Source organism: Somniosus microcephalus, chromosome 4, assembly GCF_052327205.1.
Source record: "Somniosus microcephalus isolate GS21.2 chromosome 4, FLI_Smic_1.0, whole genome shotgun sequence".
Classification (NCBI taxonomy): domain Eukaryota; kingdom Metazoa; phylum Chordata; class Chondrichthyes; order Squaliformes; family Somniosidae; genus Somniosus; species Somniosus microcephalus.
Window position 1 is genome coordinate 157,371,495 of NC_140990.1, and position 20,006 is coordinate 157,391,500.

The 20,006-nt window shown below is 47.0% G+C and overlaps 1 protein-coding gene across 5 annotated transcripts in view; it reads left to right on the forward strand.

Annotated features, from left to right (window-relative positions):
* The window catches only part of LOC147119946 (islet cell autoantigen 1-like protein), a 179,320-nt gene that overhangs the window by 93,061 nt on the left and 66,253 nt on the right, over window positions 1–20,006 (forward strand). For all 5 annotated transcript variants that reach the window (XM_085985392.1, XM_085985393.1, XM_085985391.1 and 2 more), the window contains 3 exons: window positions 3,431–3,556; window positions 6,215–6,313; window positions 10,507–10,598. In XM_085985392.1, coding sequence (XP_085841518.1) covers window positions 3,431–3,556; window positions 6,215–6,313; window positions 10,507–10,598 — 317 coding nt within the window. The remainder of the gene's footprint in view (window positions 1–3,430; window positions 3,557–6,214; window positions 6,314–10,506; window positions 10,599–20,006) is intronic.

Below are 20,006 nucleotides of genomic sequence, written 5' to 3' on the forward strand. Positions count from 1 at the left end.
GGAGGGAGCGGGAGACTGGGGGAGATGGGAGGGAGCGGGAGACGGGAGGGGACGGGAGGGAGCGGGAGACTGGGGGGGGAGCGGGAGATTGGGGGGGGACGGGGGGGAGCGGGAGATTGGGGGGGGACGGGGGGGAGCGGGAGACTGGGGGGGACGGGGGGGAGCGGGAGATTGGGGGGGGGAACGGGGGGAGCGGGGGGACGGGGGGGAGCGGGAGATCGGGAGACTGGGGGGGGACGGGGGGAAGCGGGAGACTGGGGGGGGACGGGGGGGAGCGGGAGACACGGGGGGGAGCGGGAGACTGGGGGGGACGGGGGGGGAGCGGGAGACTGGGGGGGGAGCGGGAGACTGGGGGGGACGGGGGGGAGCGGGAGACTCGGGGGGGGGGGGGGAGCGGGAGACTGGGGGGGACGGGGGGGAGCGGGAGACTCGGGGGGGGGGGGGAGCGGGAGACTGGGGGGGACGGGGGGGAGCGGGAGACTCGGGGGGGAGCGGGAGACTGGGGGGGACGGGGGGGAGCGGGAGACTCGGGGGGGAGCGGGAGACTGGGGGGGGGGGAGCGGGAGACTGGGCGGGGGGGACGGGGGGGAGCGGGAGACTGGGGGGGGACGGGGGGGAGCGGGAGACACGGGGGGGACGGGGGGGAGCGGGAGACTCGGGGGGGGGGGGACGGGGGGGAGCGGGAGACTGGGGGGGGGTGGGGGGGACGGGGGGGAGCGGGAGATTGGGGGAGCGGGAGACTCGGGGGTGGGGGGGAGCGGGAGACTGGGGGGGAGCGGGAGACGGGGGGGAGCGGGAGACTGGGGGGGGAGCGGGAGACTGGGGGGGACGGGGGGGAGCGGGAGACTGGGGGGGAGCGGGAGACTGGGGGGACGGGGGGGGAGCGGGAGACTCGGGGGTGGGGGGGGGAGAGGGAGACTGGGGGGGGAGCGGGAGACACGGGGGGGAGCGGGAGACTCGGGGGGCGGGGGGGGGGGGGCGGGGGGGGGGGGGCGGGGCGGCGGGGGGGCGCGGGGGGGGGGGCGGGGCGGCGGGGGGGGGGGGCGGGGCGGCGGGGGGGCGCGGGGGGGGGGGGCGGGGCGGCGGGGGGGGGGGGCGGGGCGGCGGGGGGGCGCGGGGGGGGGCGGGGCGGCGGGGGGGCGCGGGGGGGGGGGGGCGGCGGGGCGGCGGGGGGGGCGGCGGGGGCGGCGGGGGGGGGGGAGGAGCGGGGGGGGGGAGCGGGAGACTGGGGGGGGGGAGCGGGAGACTGGGGGGGGGACGGGGGGGGGAGCGGGAGACTGGGGGGGGACGGGGGGGGGAGCGGGAGACGGGGGGGGAGCGGGAGACTGGGGGGGGACGGGGGGGAGCGGGGGACACGGGGGGGAGCGGGAGACTGGGGGAGACTGGGGGAGACTGGGGGGGAGCGGGAGACTGGGGGAGATGAGTGGGAGACTGGGGGAGACTGGGGGGGAGCGGGAGACTGGGGGGGAGCGGGAGACTGGGGGATGAGAGGGAGCGGGAGGAGAGCGTCACCATATTAGTAAAAAATCATAGCTTTTCCTGCTTTTTGTTTTTAATTCAGTGACGCAAATTGTGTATGTATTTTTCTGCACATGTGAAGAAGTGCTTCATTTCTGACATGTTACATGGGTGGTGTGCTGGTTCAAGAAGACAACGTTTATTAATGGAAGTGATTGAAGTTGAAAATATGGATACCCAATTTTGTTGAATTCTTTTTAATACTATGAACTAAAGGACTACAGCACTTTATATTTGTTGGTTGTCTGGTTGCATTGTGATTAATATTCTAATCACTTATGTGGATGTCCAGCACGTCAGCGCCATAGGAAAACCGCTGCTCCTGCTGCTTGTGCAGCCATTGTTATAGTGACTAAAACGTTGAAAATGTTAAAATTAATACTAATTGCACAAATAGATATGCCTCTTTCAGCTCACCTTGGGCTTTTGGATTGTTTGGTGCATAACTGAGTAACGTTTCTGAAGTGTTAATGCATTATTATGCAATTCTTTTATATCCCAGTCATTTCTGACAAGTTTTTTTTTTAAATAGAGTTTGTACATGACAAACTAAAAGCTTTTAATTAATTCTACCATAAACAAACTTGTAGAATGGGCATGTAAATGACAAATGCATTTCAATATAGATAAGTGTGAGATGGTGCATTTTGGTAGGAAGAATGAGAAGGCGACCTACTCCTTGGAAAATAAGAGTCTAAATGGGGTAGAGGTGCCAATGGATCTAGGGGTATAGATTCACAAATCATTAAAAGTAGCAACGCAGGTTAAAAAAGCCATAAAAGTGCAAATAAAGCACTGGCTCATGTCTAGAGGAATAGAATTCAAAAGCAGCAAAGTTATGTTGGACCTGTATCGAACCTTGTCTGATTGTCTCATGATTTGAGATGGTGGGGTGGCAATATGGCATTACTGTGTATATACTTTTAAATGGTTGCTGTTGCTGTAAAAGATGTTGTTGTTATAAATGTTGTTGTGGTAAAGTTTGCCCACCGACAAAAAGGTCGCGCTCAAAGGAGTTCAGTACGAAAAAAAATTAGAGGGAACATTGGTAGTGCACTATCCACAGACGATTTTCCGGTCGGTTTTCCACCATGTAAATCTGCGTCATGCTTTTGGAATACTAAATGTGGCTTTGCCTCTGAAGTCTGCACCCAGCCGTTCTTTGTGATAGTCATTTCTTTAAAAAAAAAAGCAAAATCATTAACAGGCTGCACCAATATGTTAAGCACATGCCTGAAATTTGCACAGCAGATGTCTTTTAAGGTGATTTTGCTCAGGGAAGGAACGCACTCTGTTTTAATTAGTGTTTGGATACAGCATGGTTCTTTGAAGTTTTATTTCACATCATTGACTTTAAAAGATAATTTATTGGAGCCTTTGAAGATGTTCAGTTTATTTGTTCGGATCCCGCAGTCCACTTGAGAGTGAATAAATGTAAATCTGATCCAGGCATTAGAATAGCCTGTCGTTGGCTGACCTCTGCTCGGGCAGCAGTTGTGGCTCTACATTTAACCCTGAAAGTGTTTGGGTCAGGGAGGGGGAAATGCTGCTCCCGATCTCTGCATGACCCCTGCTGGAAAGTGCAGGTGTGTGGATGCCAGGTGAGAACAGGATTGGCTCCGCTGTGATGCAGTTTGCAGTTGAATGGCCTGCCGTTGGTCACCGACTGGACTCACTCACGACGAATGGCCGCTCTGGTGAAGGCACTGGACACCGATACAACTGTTCCCCCAGCAAGAGCCCCTGCCTTCAGGAGAGATGGGGGGAAAATTGTTAGAAATAAAACACACTTCTGTCAATTGCCGGCTGTGGCCCTGTGAAAATTCAGTTGCGTTTTAAGAAAAGCCTTTTATTCCCTTTAAGTGAATGAGCTAAGGCTGAGCAATGCTCCTGTTGTGTGTTTCAATACCAGGTCCAGGCCCAAGTGCGGAATACCAAGGCTCAGTTTGACAAGCTAAAGAATGACGTGTGTCAGAAAGTGGACTTACTCGGAGCGAGTCGTTGCAACCTGCTCTCCCAGTCACTTGCAGCTTACCAGGTAATGAGGCTTCAGAGCTAACACATCACACAACCAAGGTGCTGTTAGATAACAGCAGAATGACATCTGCAAACTTTGGGGCTGTGCTGACTCTGCAGGGAGATGGTGCTTTTCCCCTTCCATGCCTGGACTGTGTTGTCAATTAAGAGGGCAGCATCACCCTCTTTGAATAATCGATATCCTTTGGCACAGTTAGTGTTTAACTAATAATAATTACAAATATCTGCTGACAAAGTTTTTTTTGAAGGGGGGTTGTCATGAGCCCTAAAACATTCTCCTAGCTTCTCGAAGGTCTGATCTGGCAGGCTGCCCATTCTGTTTTTTTACTTATTAATTCTTGGGATGTGAGCATCACTAGCAAGGCCAGCATTTATTGCCCATCCCCAGTCGCCCTCATACAGTGGATTGGCTTGCTGGGTCACTTCAGAGGGCAACTAACAGTCACCCTAAAACATCTTACAAACATATAAAGTGTAAGAGGTTAGCTAGGGAAGAAATTGGGTCTATTAAGGACCCAAAGGGAAATCTTCATGTAGAGGTAGAGGACATGGCAAAAGTATTAAATGAGTATTTTGCATCTGTCTTCACAAAGGAAGCGGATGATGTGAAAGTTACACTAAAAGAGGAGGGAGAAGTTATGGACAGGATAGTAATCGATAGAAAAGACGCACTAAAAAGATTAGCATTACTGAAAGTTGATAAATCATCTGGTCCAGATGGAATGCATCCTAGGTTGGTGAAAGAAGCAAAGGTAGAAATAGCAGAGGCATCGATCACAATCCTCATTGGATACAGGAGTAGTGCTGGCGGACTGGAGGGTTGCGAATGTTATACCACTATTCAAGAAAGGGGAAAGGGATAAACCAGGAAACTGCAGGCCAGTCAGCCTAACATCAGTGGTGGGGAAGTTATTAGAAATCATTATCAGGGACAAAATAAACTTTCATTTGGAAAGGCATGGGTTAATCAAGAGGAGCCAGCATGGATTTGTTAAAGGTAAATCATGTCTGACTAACTTGATTAAATTCTTTGATGAGGTAACAGAGAAGGTTGATCAAGGTAGTGCAGTAGATGTTGTACATATGGACTTTCAGAAGTGCCACACAGGAGGCTTGTTAAGAAGATGGAAGCCCATGAAATTAAGGGGAAAGTGGCAGTATGGATACGGAATTGGCTCAGTGACAGGAGGCAGAGGGTGGTGGTGGAGGATGTTTTTCAGACTAGGCGGTGGTTTGTAGTGGTGTTCCCCAAGGGCCAGCTTTGGGTCCATTACTCTTATAATTTTTATAAACGACCTTAACTCGGATGTAGGGAGCAGCATTATAAAGTTTGCAGATGATACAAAACTTGGCAACATAGTAGATAGTGATGAGGATAGTTGTAGACTTCAGGATGTCCGAGACAGACGGAGTTCAGTGCAGAGAAGTGTGAAATGATGCACTTTGGAAAGACAGTATACTATAAATGGTACGATTTTGAAACGTGTAGATGAGCAGAGAGACCTTGGTGTCCATATACACAAATCCTTAAAGGTGACAGGGCAAGTTGATAAGGTGGTTAATAAAGCATGTGGGTTACTTGGGTTTATAAACAGAGGAATAGATTATCAAAGCAAAGAGATCATGCTAGAACTTTCATTGACAAACGATCTAGAGGGGAGATGAGGAGAATTTTTTTGAGTTGTGGGGATCTGGAATGCTCGACCTGAAAAGGTGGTGGAAGCTGATTCCATCAATAATTTTAAAAGGAGTTAGACGGGTACTTGAGGATGAGGAACTTAGAGGATTACGGACAAAAAGCGGGGGTGTGGGACTAAGCACGACTGCTCTTTCAAAGAGCCAGCACAGGCACGACGGGCCAACTGGCCTCCTCCTGTGCTGTAAGTTTCTATGATTCTATATAGGCCAGACTGGGTAAGGTCGGCAGGTTTCCTTCCCTAAAGGACTTTTACTGACGCAAGCTTTTTATTTCCAGGTTTTGTCTTTTTTTTAATTGAATTCAGATTCTCAAACTGGAATGGTGGGATTTGAACTTGCGTTCTCTAGGTTATTAGTCCAGTCCTCTGGATTACCAGTCCCGTAACGTAACCACTATACTACCATGCCCCATATCCTGTATGTCCTTGTATACAGCCCAGCACTCTTAAATATGAAGTCAGCCTTTTCCTTTCCCCCACTCCATGAACGTATCTCTATCTACAAATTATTGAGGCACAACTTAACGAGTGAGCTCTATCAAAAATTGTTCAGATATTTTGTTCTCTATTAATTTTTGTTCCAATATTTAAAAGTATTTTCTCCCCCTCCCTCCTTCCCTGGGTGATGCGCCATTTGCTGCTTGAGGAGGTGGGTAATCAGTCTGCTTGTCAACGCCACTGTTGATAATCCTACTCTGAGGTACTTGAGAATGGGCTGAGGTAATTCTCGCTCATTTCTCCCCCCACTTTCACCTGCCCTCCCCATTACTCTCCATTTAGAAGCATATCATCTTTGCTCAGTGCGTTCCCCAATGGCATGTCTGAGAATAGAAACTTGCCCAGTCAGGCTCAATTCTGTGCCCTGCCACTCCATGCACTGCCAGCATGTCATCTTTCCTCCTCAATTTAATTTGGTCTTCTTGTACACCTAGAAGTGACATGTTTTTTTTCCCTTCCACTAGGATACACTGCTTCACTTCTGGGAGAGGACTGCCCATATGATGTCTCAGATTCATGAGAGTTTCAAGGGCTATCACCCGTACCAATTTACCGCACTGAAGGTAAGACCAAAAGAAAGCGTGAAGCAAGAGGAGGCCCTTTAGCCCATTAAGCCTGAGAGAATCACAAACCCATCTATTTCATCTCCTGACAAAAGGTCCCACAAGTTTTCTCTCTGACCCATCAAAACAACAAAAAGTTAATCTTGTGTTATCGGATCGAGATTACAATTGCCATTCTCCTATGGGCATTTAACACACTGGTTGATGCTTGAAGGGCTTTCTGCCCAATGCAAACAAGATGTCCATCCTCCTGTCCATTGCCTCCACCTGGATCTCCAAGGTAGCATCGGAGTACCTTGATGCCCTCTCACTACTTCCTCGGCGGCGATATGAGAATTTTTTCTAACGCAACGAGTTGTTATGATCTGGAACAATCTGCCTGAAAAAGTGGTGGAAGCAGATTCAATAATATCTTTCACGAAGGAATTGGATAAATACTTGAACGGAGAAAAATTTGCAGAGCTATGGGGAAAGAGCAGGGGAGTGGGACTAATTGGATAGCTCGTTCAAAGAGCCGGCACAGGCACCATGGGCTGAAAGGCCGTCTCCTGTGCTGTATGATTCTATCATTCTATCTATGATTCTATAATTTCTTCAATAGGAAGTGTTTCCCTGGTATAAAAACAGAAAATGCTGGAAATACTCAGCAGATCAGGCAGCATCTGTGGAGAGAGCAACAGAGTTAACGTTTCAGGTCGATGCTGATTCTCTCAGATGCTGCCTGACCTCCTGAGTATTTCCAGCATTTTCTGTTTTTATTGCAGATTTCCGGCATCTGCGGTATTTTGCTTTTGTATTCGTGTTTCCCTGGTGTCTGGAGCCAGAATACACCTCCCTTTAACAGGTGCAGGCTGCCTTTAAGCGTCATAGACACCCGATATCCCCCCCCCCCCCCCCCCCCCCAAAAGCTAGGGTGGGTTGCGCTGGCTGCATGCCTGCATCATTAAAATGACCAGGCAGCACGCATATCACATGCATGCTGCTTGAGTCACTTGCAAGTGATTCTGGGCACCATTGGCTTCATTCATACAGTACACTAGGAGGTCAGTAATAAAGGGGAATGTGGGTCCTCTGAGTGTAGCTTGAGCCCTCAATCTTACAGTGCAGATGGAAAAGCAAACCAGGTATTACCATCCATTTGGTGGCCCCAGCCCCCAGATGGCGCAGTGTCAAATTTTGTCTGATAACGCTCCTGTGAAGCGCCTTGGGACGTTTTAATACGTTAAAGGCGCGATATAAAACATGAACAAACTAAACACTAATGAGACACCATGGATGAATGGAGACAGAATGAAAAATTGAGGGTAAGGAAAGGGGCATACACTAAGTACATGGACAGCAGGGGAGTGCATGACAAGGGAGAATACAAAGGGATTAGGAGAGAAGTCAAAAAACAATTAGGAAGGCAAAGAGAAACTATGAAATTAAATTATCAAGGAACATAAAACAAAATAGTAAAATATTCTATAGGCGCATAAATAAAAAAAGTTAGGATGGGAATAGGGCCACGAGGGATGGACAGGATAACAACAGGCAGTAATAGCGAAATGGCAGAAATATTAAATAATTACTTTGCTTCAGTATTTACCAGGTAGTCAGATCAGGTGGACATGACATCGGAAGATGAGATTAGAAATTATATAACCTCATTCATAATAAAAAGAGGAGAAATAGTAAATAAACGAATCAAACTCAAAAGATTAACCACCGCCCCTTGACATTCAACGGCATTACCATCGCTGAATCCCCCACCATAAATATCCTGGGGGTCACCATTGACCAGAAACTTAACTGGACCAGCCACATAAATACTGTGGCAACAAGAGTAGGTCAGAGGCTGGGTATTCTGCGGTCAGTGTCTCACCTCCTGACTCCCCAAAGCCTTTCCACCATCTACAAGGCACAAGTAAGGAGTGTGATGGAATACTCTCCACAGCTCCAACAACACTCAAGAAGCTCGACACCATCCAGGACAAAGCAGCCCGCTTGATTGGGACCCCATCCACCACCTTAAACATTCACTCCCTCCACCACCGGCGTACCGTGGCTGCAGTGTGTACCATCTACAAGATGCATTTCAGAAACTCGCCAAGACCTCTTCGGAGGCACCTCCCAAACCCGCGACCTCTACCACCTAGAAGGACAAGGGCAGCAGGCGCATGGAAATATCACCATCTCCAAGTTCCCCTCCAAGTCGCACACCATCCTGACTTGGAAATATATCGCCGATCCTTCATCGTCGCTGGGTCAAAATCCTTGAACTCCCTCCCTAACAGCACTGTGGGAGTACCATCACCACACGGACTGCAGCGGTTCAAGGCGGCGGCTCACCACCACCTTCTCAAGGGCAACTAGGGATGGGCAATAAATGCTGGCCTTGCCAGCGGTGCACACATCCCAGGAACGAATTTAAAAAAAAAAGATAAAGAAGTGTGAGGTAATGCATTTTGGCAGAAGGAACAGGGAGAGGCAATATACACTTAATGGCACAGTTTTAAAGTGTATGCAGGGACAGAGGGACTTGGGAGTAATGTGCATAGGTCCCTGAAGGTGGCGGGACATATTGAGAGTGGTTAGCAAAGCATATGGGATCTTGGGCTTCATAAATAGAGGTATTCAGTACAAAAGTAGAGAAGTTATGCTGAACCTTTATAAAGTGCTGGTTAGGCCAGTTCTGGTCACCACACTTTAGGAAGAATGTGAAGGCCCTTGAAAGGGTGCAGAGGAGATTTACCAGAATGGTTCCGGGGATGGGGGATCTTGGCTACAAGGGCAGGTTGGAGAAGCTGGATTTGTTTTCATGAGAGCAAAGGAGGTTGAGGGGTGATTTGATAGAATGGGGGGTGATTTCTCAATGGGGAGCTTTTGGAGGCGGGATTCCCACTTGTTGCGGTTCAGTCCCGCCTCCATCAACTTCTGGCCAACCCAAGCTATTTTCCCTTGATTGACCTTGTTAAGCCTGCTCATCGGGCTTAGGCCAATTAAGGGAAAGCCGGTTGCAGAGAATGTCAACGTATGACGTTTCATCTGTCAAAATTCCTTGAACGATGAATTGTCATCGTTTGACAGCTCTGTGAAGCTGTCAAACAGTGACATTCTCTGTAGTTTGATGAGGTCTTGAATTCAAGACCTCATCAAACTTCTTTCTTTTACAGAAATGAGATGGTTGTTGCATCTGAGAATGCAACAGCCATCTCTTATCTCCAACACGGAGGTCCGAGACTCTCCACATACACACCAACTGAAGTCTGCAGGAAGAAACAAAGGTAAGTACACTTTTAATACTCACCTCTCCACTCTTGCACCCATCACTTTTGCACCCCGACCCCCACAGACCCAGTACTCGCCTCGCTGACCTGGCGGGTTTCGGAGCCTTCGGGAAGCCCGCACTTGTGAGGGCAAAAAGGTGATAATCCTATTTTCTGCCTGTTAACAGGCAATTAATAGGCTTTAATCCCTCCCCGTTTCCAAGGAGATGGGACCCGGCGCGGGACGGCTACCCGCCTCCTGGCAAGATGGCTTGAGGGCGGGTTGGGCACCCGCCCCCAAATTCTGCCATTTTCCTGGCAGTCCCGCCTCCCTAGGGCTGGCAAAATTGCCCCCGTGGAGTAAGTGGTCAGCTAGACTTGCATTGCACAACAGAGAATTCACCTTGCACTGCAGCCCCGCAGTCAGTGCTGTTGGTCAAGGATTATCTGCAAGTCAGTACACGGAGACTAGGACCTGCTGAAAGAAAAGGAAGAACTTGCATTTTTATATAGTACCTGTCATGTCCACAGGACACCCCAAATGTCAGGAAATGCGGCAGTCAATTTATACACTACAATGTCCCACAAACAGCAGTGAGATAAATGCCACACAAATCTGTTTTGGTTGAGGGGCAAATGACACGGGAGAGAACTCCCTGCTCCTCTTCAAATAGTGTCATGGGATCTTTTACATCTACCTGAGAGGGCAGATGTGACCATGGTACCATCAACTGACATTAATATCAGTCGTAGCTGACTAAAGTTGTACCTGGCATTGTGATGTTTGCAGATTACTGGCGAGAGTTCAGTGAAGGAGTAGCCACCTCATACCCCAGAACTCAGTAACATTAGACCTAAGAATAATCACATTGTAGTAGTTGTCGTTTACAGGATGTACTCTCTTCAGACTTTAAATGTTTTGGTTGGTTCTTTTTAAACGTACAGAGCTTACAGGACCCATTTAATCATCTGACCGAGGAGGAGCTTAACCAAAGAAAGGAGAAAGAGAAGGAAGGCATAACTGACGACATAGACAAGTAAGTGAAGATTCCTGTAATCACAAACAGGGGAGGAGATGGGTGGAAATAGCTGTACCCCGCTGGGCAGCAAACGCATTGCTCACTTGTTGAACACTCACTTTATGCCTTTCTTGGAGCAGATTTCAGCCAGTTTAAGAAATAGACATGAGCAATATACAGATGTTGCTACAAAACATGTCTGTCTGTAAGGCACGTGTGTAGTATATGTTAGGATGAGCTCGGTCATCACTTTATTCCAATCTTCGGTGCTGCAAGAAAAAATTCTTCCAGATGTTTTCACTTACTACCTTCTTCAACTGTCTGCCTTAGATCAGCTGAATTTGACTTGAGAGCTGAGGATGACTCGAGCCCATTGATCAACATGTGGAGGAATTTCCTCACATCTGTAAACACTGGAATAAATTGGAAAGAGAGCTTATATGTGCTATCCGCATTGCACACTCCCAACAAGTGGCCTGAAATAACAAATGGGATTGACTGAGTGCCATCATAGATGTCAGCTGTGGCTATAAGAACATAAGAATTAGGAGCAGGAGTAGGCTATACAGCCCCTCGAGCCTGCTCCACCATTCAATAAGATCATGACTGATCTTCGACCTCAACTCCACTTTCCCGCCCGATCTCCATATCCCTTGATTCCAAAAATCTCTCCATCTCAGCCTTGAATATACTCAACGATCCAGCATCCACAGCCCTTTGGGGCAGTGAATTCCAAAGATTCACAGCCCACTAAGTGAAGAAATTCCTCCTCATCTCAGTCTTAAATGGCCGACCCCTTATCCTGAGACTATACCCCCTAATTCTAGACTCTCCAGTCAAGGGAAACCACCTCTCGGCATGAACCCTGTCAATCCCCCTCAAAATCTTATATTTCAATGAGATCACCTCTCATTCTTCTAAACTCCAGAGAGTATAGGCTCATTCTACACAATCTCTCATCATAGGACAACACTCTCATCCCAGGAATCAATCTAGTGAACCTTCATTGCACCTCTAAGACAAGTATATCCTTCCTCAGATCTGGAGACCAAAACTGTGCTCCGTACTCCAGGTGTGGTCTCACCGAAGCCCTGTACAACTGTATCAAGACTGCCTTACTCTTGTATTCCAACCCCCTTGCAATAAAGGCCAACATGCCATTTGCCTTCCTAATTGCTTATTGTACCTGCTTGCTAACTCTGTTTCCTGTACGAGGACACCTAAATCTCAGTGGTAGCTGTCTCGCCTCTGAGTCAGAAAGTCATGGGTTCCAGCCCCACTCCAGAGACTTGAGCACAAAATATAGGCTGACAGTTCAGTGCAGTGCTGAGGAAGTGCTGCACTGTCAGAGGTGCCATCTTTCAGACGAGACAATAAACCGCGGCCCCGTCTGCCCCCTCAGGTGGACGTAAAAGATCCCATGGCACTATATGGAGACGAGCAGGGGAGTTCTCCCCAGTGTCCTGGGCCAATATTTATCCCTCAACCAACGTTACTAAGACAGAGTATCTGGTCATTATCATATTGGGGTGTCCTGAGGTCGTGAAAGGTGCTATATAAATGCAAGTCTTTTATTTTCTATTTATCATGTTTAATGGGTAATAAGCTCCCCAATTCCTAGTAAAGGCACTACGTGATATAGCTCTGGCTATATAGAACCAAATGGTTCGAGATTCGATTCCCAGTAAGTGCTGTGTTATCTGATCTTAACAAGGACAGTGCATCTGGTGTCCGTGCTCGTGCTCGAAAGGTGAAGCATCACCCAGGTTCCCACTTCTGATCTCTAGCCAGTGACTCCTGTTGGAAAATAGGCATGTTTTGAGTTATTGCCTCTCAGCTGGTTGAACATATGTAGCAGCAGTTGGGGTTTGTTGCCTTTCTCTGGACCGGGGAGTTCAGTTGGTGAGTACCCAGTGGTATTTAGGTTCTCAAAAGGCACGTGGAAAGTCAAACCTCTTAGACCCATATGCCGAGGGTTTTCTTTGACATCATCTGCAAAGTAGCTACATGGAGTAACTTACATAATGAGGATTATCATCTTATCTGCCAATTCAAGCAGATACATGCTTCCTCCGTGCTGTTCTCCAGCTGGCCTTAACACTGCCATAGAGTCTTCCATCTCCATGATTTTGTACTGCTTCGATAAAATTCATTTCATGTGGCGTTGAATGGATGTTACATTACCTGGTGTAGGTGTGATCTCCCTTGTTCATTTTACTGCAACCCACAAAGCTCCTTCTGCTCATGTGCGCCTTGCTGCTTATTAATTTTCTGGGGGTTGCATTTTCCCTGATGGCTCAGTAGGGAAAGGAACATCTGGTCTAACACCATTCCATATAGATGAGGTGTGGGGATGAGCATCTGACCAAGGTGGTCGCTGTATGTCAGTCTCTTAGAGAACTAGTCCATGGTATTGTTGCTGAGCCCATGGAATATTCACTTGTATGTGGAGGGTGAACTACGTTCAAAGTGAGGAAGGTTATATATCCGTGTTGTTTACTATTGTTTTAGGTATGACCGTAATCCCAACTAGTGTTGAGGACTACTCGAAGGAAATGGTTCACAGTTTTCCATGCTTGTCACTTTTTCCACACACTGAGCTCCTGATTTCAGTCTTGCAATTGGGCGCAGTTGCGAAATGGAGGCAAAAAACTTTGATCAGATCACCCCTTAACGTTCTAAATTCTAGGGAATACAACCCTAGTTTGTGTAATCTCTCCTTGTAATTTAACCCTTGACCTCCGGGTATCATTCTGGTAAACCTGCGCTGCATTCCCTCCATGGCCAAGGTGTGGTGCCCAGAACTGCTCCCAGTACTCCAGGTTCGGTCGAACCAGGGTTTTGTATAGCTGCAGCATAACTTCTACCCCCTTGTATTCTAGTCCTCTAGGTATAAAGGCCAGCATTCCATTAGCCTTTTTGATTATTTTCTGTACCTGTTCATGACATTTTAATGATCGATGTACCCGGGCCCCCCAAGTCTCTTTGGACCTCCACTGTTTTTAGCCTCTCACCATTTGGAAAGTACCCTGTTCTATCCTTTTTAGGTCCAAAGTGGATGACATCACATTTGCTTACATTGAAATCCATTTGCCACAGTTTTGCCCATTCACTTAATCTATCAGTATCCCTTTGTAATTTTATGCTTTCATCTACACTGCCTACAATGCCACCTATCTTTGTGTCATCGGCAAATCTGTATATATGACTTTCTATGCCATCATCTAAGTCGTTCATAAATACTGTGAATAGTTGAGGCTCCAACATAGATCCCTGCGGGACACCACTAGTCACACCCTGCCAGTTTGAGTACCTACCCATTATCCCTACTCTCTGTCTCTTGCTACTCAGCCAATTTCCTAATCAGGTCAATAATTTGCTTTCAATTCCGTGGGCTTCTACCTTAGATAACAGTCTCTTATGTGGAACTTTATCAAATGCCTTCTGGAAGTCCATATAAGTAACATCCATAGACATTCCCCTGTCCACTACTTTAGTCAGCTTAAAAGCTTTGTCAGGCATGACCTACCTTTCACAATTCCATGCTGGCTCTCTCTGATCAACTGACAATTTGCGAGGTGTTCAGTCACTCTATCCTTAATTATAGACTCTAGCAATTTCTCAACAACAGATGTTAGGCTAACTTGTCTATAGTTCCCTGGTTTCCCCCTCTCGCCATTCTTAAATATGCACATGCACAATTTTCCAATCTAAAGGAATGGTTCCTGAATCGAGAGAACTTTGGAAGATTATAATTAGGGGATCTACAATGTGCTCACCTACTTCTTTTAAAACCCTGGGATGGAAACCATCTGGCCCTGGGGAATTGTCACTCTTTAGTGCCATTATTTTCTTCATTACTGTTATTTTACTTGCGTTAATTTTATTGAGTCCTTGTGCCCGATTCAATATTAGTTTCCTTGGGATTTCCAGAATGCTATCCTCCTCCTACTGTAAATACTGACACAAAGTAATTATTCAGCATGTCCGCCATTTCCTTACTATCATTGACAATCTCACCACTTTCAGTTTTTAATGGGCAACATTGCTCCTGACTGCCCTCTTTTCCCTAATGTAATTGTAAAAATTCTTGGTGTTAATTTTGATATCTCTTACAAGTTTCTTTTCATACTCCCTTTCTGTAGTTCTTACTATCTGTTTTGTGACCCTTTGCTGTTCTTTGTAGCTATCCCATTCGCCAGGATCTATTCTATTTTTTGCATTTTTGTATGCTTTTCTTTTAGTTTTATGCTGTCCCTTACCTCTTTAGTCGTCCACGGCTTTTAAATTATTTTTTAAACATCTCCCACTGATCTGTCATTTTACCCATTAAGAGATTTGCCCAGTTTACATTGGACAGTCTCTGCCTTGGCCTTACCTAAACCTAGAACCTTGGTAGCGATTTCGCATTTCTTCCTTTCAAACGCTACGTTGAACTTGATCATGTTATGATCACTATTGGATAAATGTTCACGCACAGTTAGGCTGTTAACTAAATCAGGCTCATTACTCATTACTAAATCTGACCTGGCTTGTCCCCTTGTTGCCTCTAGGACATATTGTTGTAGAAAACGATCCCAGACACACTAGAATTTCACTACGTCTCTGACAGGTGCCAGTCTGCTTATCCCAAAAATCCCCCATTAAAACCATTCTGCCTTTGCTACATGCTTGTCTAATCTCTGTATTTATACAATCTAGCACGTCACGGCTGCTACCAGGGGGTCTATACACAACTCCCACTACAGTCTTAAATCCTTTCCTATTTCTTAAATCTACCCATAAAGTCTCCACTACCTGCTTACCTCACTTTATATCCCCTCTTATCATTGAAGTGATATCAGCCTTAATCACTAAGGCTACTCCTACCCCTCTGCCATTTTCCCTATCTTTCCTGTAGCCCTTATAACCTGGTATATTTAGCTCCCAGTCCTGACTGTCTTGCAGCCATGTCTCAGTAATGGCTACAATGTCATACCCTCCAATTTAAATTTGTGCCTGCAGCTCATTCAATTTATTCCTTGTACTCCATACGTTTGTATAAAGAAGGCTTATTTGGGCCACACACCCTAACCTGTCCTTCAGCTCTAATGTTTTATTCACATGTTTCTTATTTCCCTCTCCTGGTTTAATCGCTTTACATCTTTTAGTTTTTCTTTTACCTGTAGTGCTTAAAGCACAATTTCTGACTCTTACTCCAGTCTCTCCCCTTTCATTTATTTTTGAACTACGATTTGTACTACAATTTCCACCTGAGCCCTCCCCCCGTTTAAAGTTCTTGTGATCGCCCTATTTATCCTTTCCGCTAGGACCCTGGTGCCAGACCGGTTCAGGTGGAGCCCGTCCCAGTGGTACAATTCCTTCCTGTCCCAATACTAGTGCCAGTGCCCCATGAAATGGAACCCCTCTTACCTCGCCACTCCTTTAGCCACGTGTTCACTTGCCTAATCAGCTTATCCCTACGCCAGTTTGCACGCGGCTCGGGTAATAATCCAAAGATTATAACCCTTGAGGTCCTGTTCTTTAATTTAGCTCCTAGTTCCTGGCACTTCCCAAACAGGACCTCTTGCCTATTCTTCCCTATGTTGTTGGTCCCAACATGGACCACTGACTGGATCCTCCTCCTCCCTCTCCAATATCCTTTCAAACCTGTTCGAGATGTCTCTCACCCAGACACCAGATAGGCAACATACCATGTGAGACTCTTGATCTTGCTTACAAAGGATGATATCTGTCCCCCTAATTATAGAATCCCCTACAACTACTACATTACACTTCCTCTGCTCCTCCCCCCTTAGGACAGCCTGCTGCTCCAAAGTGCCATGGTCCTGGTTGTCCTTCAGACAGTCTTTATCCTTATCCTCACAGGTATCAAGTACATTGCCCAAGAAGCAGGATAAAAGACATCAGTCTTTTGTTGCTAGTTAGGTTTGGGGCAAAGGCAGCAGTGCACTGACACAGTTACCACACTGATAGTCTTCCTGATGACCAAGGTCATCAATTAGAAGCTGACTCAGGTCACACACCAAAGAATTGTTTACTAAAAGCAAGATCATAACTGTTCCCCTGTGCATAACCTCAAACAATTTTTATTATCCCACTGTCATAGTGGCAGGCAAGTGGCTGGAGCCACAACAATAAGGTTCTTCACTTGGGTTCTTCACTTTTACTCAATGTTCCCTTTAAGCTGCATGGCCGTGCTCTAGAGGTCCTGCTTTTAAAGGGAAACACCGCACATGCACGGAATTTTGAATGGGCCATGCAGCCTGTTAAAGGCCCCCCAAAAAATGAGAGGAAACATTACTTTTACTGTGTAAATAACTGGGTGTTGTCATTTAGTTTGACTGTACACTGTTTTCAAGTCCCTTGCTTGTTTTCTTGAGTTGCAGTGACGCTTAAAATAAAAGGTGCCTCTGAATTACCTGGGCTTTTTGGGTTCAATTTTTCCCTACTGATTTTTCTCCTGTTTTTACACTAAAAATAAAACCTAAAACAAAATCTAGGTTTTTAAATTGACAATAAAAACTGACTATTTATAGTTTTCGTTCCATTTATTTCTTCCGAAAGGAAATTCCCAAGATAGTGATATCACAACTCAAAGTTAGTTCCTCTGTCGAGGAGCATGTGTCAGCATTTTATTTGTACATCTGACTGTAGCCTCAGCATTGTTTACTGTAGGCCCTCATTATATACTTCCCCACTAAGAAGCATCAATGCTTAACTAAAACAAATTATTGGGACACCAAGGAAGTGGGCCACGGGACACCACCAGTACTAAAAAGAGTAAAAGAGAAGACAAGTAAAATGGGAACTAAAGATGGGACATCCTGACGCTAGATATTAAAAGCTTATAGATTGTAGGAGGAAGAAAAGACTCGAGGTGAAGAGTTCCACATCTTGGGGTACTGGGAATAAATAAGAACATAAGAAATAGGAGCAGGAGTAGGCCATTTTGGCCTTTCGAGTCTGCTCTGCCATTCAATAAGACCATGGCTGATCATCTACCTCATCTCCACTCTCCTGCACTATCCCCATATCCCTTGATTCCCTTAATATTCAAAAATCTATCGCTCTCTGTCTTGAATATACTCAACAACTGAGCCTCCACAGCCCTCTGGGGTAGAGAATTCCAAAGATTCACCACCCTCCGAGTGAAGAAATTTCTCTTCATCTCAGTCCTAAATGGCCGACCCCTTATTCTGAGATAGTGACCCTTGGTTCTAGACTCCCCAGCCAGGGGAAACATCTACCCTGTCAAGTCCTGTAAGAATTTTGCATGTTTCAATGAGATCACCTCTCATTCTTCTAAACTCTAGAGAATATAGGCCTAGTCTACTCAAGCTCTCTTTGTAGAACAACCCCCCCCCCCCCCCCCCCAATCCCAGGAACCAGTCTGGTGAACCTTCGTTGTACTCCCTCTATGGCAAGTATAGCCTTCCTCAGGTAAGGAGACCAAAACTGTACACAATATTCCAGGTGTGGTCTCACCAGGGCCCTATATAATTGTAGTAAGACGTCTTTACTCTTATACTCCAATCCTCTTGTAATAAAGGCCATTTGCTTTCCTAATTGCTTGCTGTAGCTGCATGTTAATATATTGGTGTAGGAGATGGTGCGTTGAATCTTGATTCCCTCAGTGAGAATGTAGAGAGGAGGAAGAATGTGTAGGACGGGATATTTGGCACTCTTATTCTCTCCCAACTTGGTTGTTACCCCTGGCTCTAAGTCCAAGGAGCACAGACTTGAATTTATCTGGCCACAATTGGTTTAGCCATTCATCACCACAACTGGCTGGACCACATCAAGCCTTGGCTCAATGGCAGCACTCTCGTCTCTGAGTCAGAAGGTCGTGGGTTCAAGCTCTACTCCAAAGACTTGAGCACATAATCCAGGTTGACACTCCAGTGCAGTACTGAGCAAGTGCTGCACTGTTGTAGGTGCCGTCTTTTGGATGTGACGTTAAACTGAGCCCTGTCTGTCCTCTCAGCTGGGTCCCACAAGCAGCAATGAGATAAATGACCAGACAATCTGTGTTCCTAAACTGCTGGTCCAGTTCCCTGTCCTTTGAGGCCCCATGCTTCAACCACCTGGCCTCCTCCCCATCCTTTGGAATACTGGAAGAAATAGATGATAATGTGTTACAGAGCAAACAGCAAAGAGAGGCAAAAAGAGATGTGGATACAAGAGAGAGTTTTTAGAAGTAGGAGAGACGAGAGAAACAGAAATGAAGAAGAGGGGGAGAGAGCAATAGAAATGAAGGAGGGTGAGAGAGAGAGAAACAAGTGAAAGAGAGCGAGAATCAGAAGTGAAGGAGAGAAACAGAAGTGAAGTAGGAGTGTGCAATATAGAGGTAAAAGAGCTGGCACAGCACAATATTGACATAAAAGATAGATAACATTAACAAAAACAACTTGTATTTAAATAGCACCTTTAATGTAGTAAAACGTCCCAAGGCACTTCACAGGAGCGTTATAAAATAAAATTTGACACCGAGCCACATGAGATATTTGGGCAGATGACCAAAAGCTTTGTCAAAGAGGTAGGTTTTAAGGAGTGTCTTAAAGGAGGAGAGAGAGGTAGAGAGGTTTAGGGAGGGAATTCCAGAGCTTGGGGCATTGGCAGCTGAAGGCACGGCCGCCAATGGTGGAGTGATTAAAATCGAGGTTGCTCAAGAGGCCAGAATTAGAGGAGTGCAGATATCTCGGAAAGTTGTGGGGCTAGAGGAGATTACAGAGATAGAAAAGAAAAAAAACAAAGACTTGTATTTATATATGCCTTTCACGACCACTGGATGTCTCAAAGCGCTTTACAGCCAATGAAGTACTTTGAGTGTAGTCACTGCTGTAATGTAGGAATAGATAGGGAAGGTCAAGGCCATAGAGGGATTTGAAAACAAGAATGAGAATTTTAAAATCGTGACATTGCTTAACTGGGAGCCAATGTAGGTCAGCAAGTACAGGGGTGATGGGTGAAAGGGACTTGGTGCGAGTTCTCCTTCTTAGGCAGTCCCTTGGAACCGAGGATGACTTGCTTCTACATTAAAAATGAGCTCGCAGGTGACTGATTAGTCCTATGCGGGACCTACAGCCTCTGTCACAGGTGGGGCAGACGGTGGTTGAAGGGGCGGGTGGGTGGGGTGCTTGGGTTGACGTGCGCTGCCTGCGCTTGGCTTCCGCTTGCTCCCGGCGAAGAGACTCGAGGTGTTCGGCGCTTTCCCGGATGCTTCTCCTCCACTTTGTGCGGTCTTGGGCCAGGGATTCCCAGGTGTCGATGTGGATGTTGCACTTTTTCAAGGAGGCTTTGAGGGTGTCCTTGAAGCATTTCCTCTGCCCACCTGGGGCTCTCTTGCCGTGCCGGAGCTCCGAGTAGAGCGCTTGTTTTGGGAGTCTCATATCGGGCACGCGGACAATGTGACCCGTCCATCGG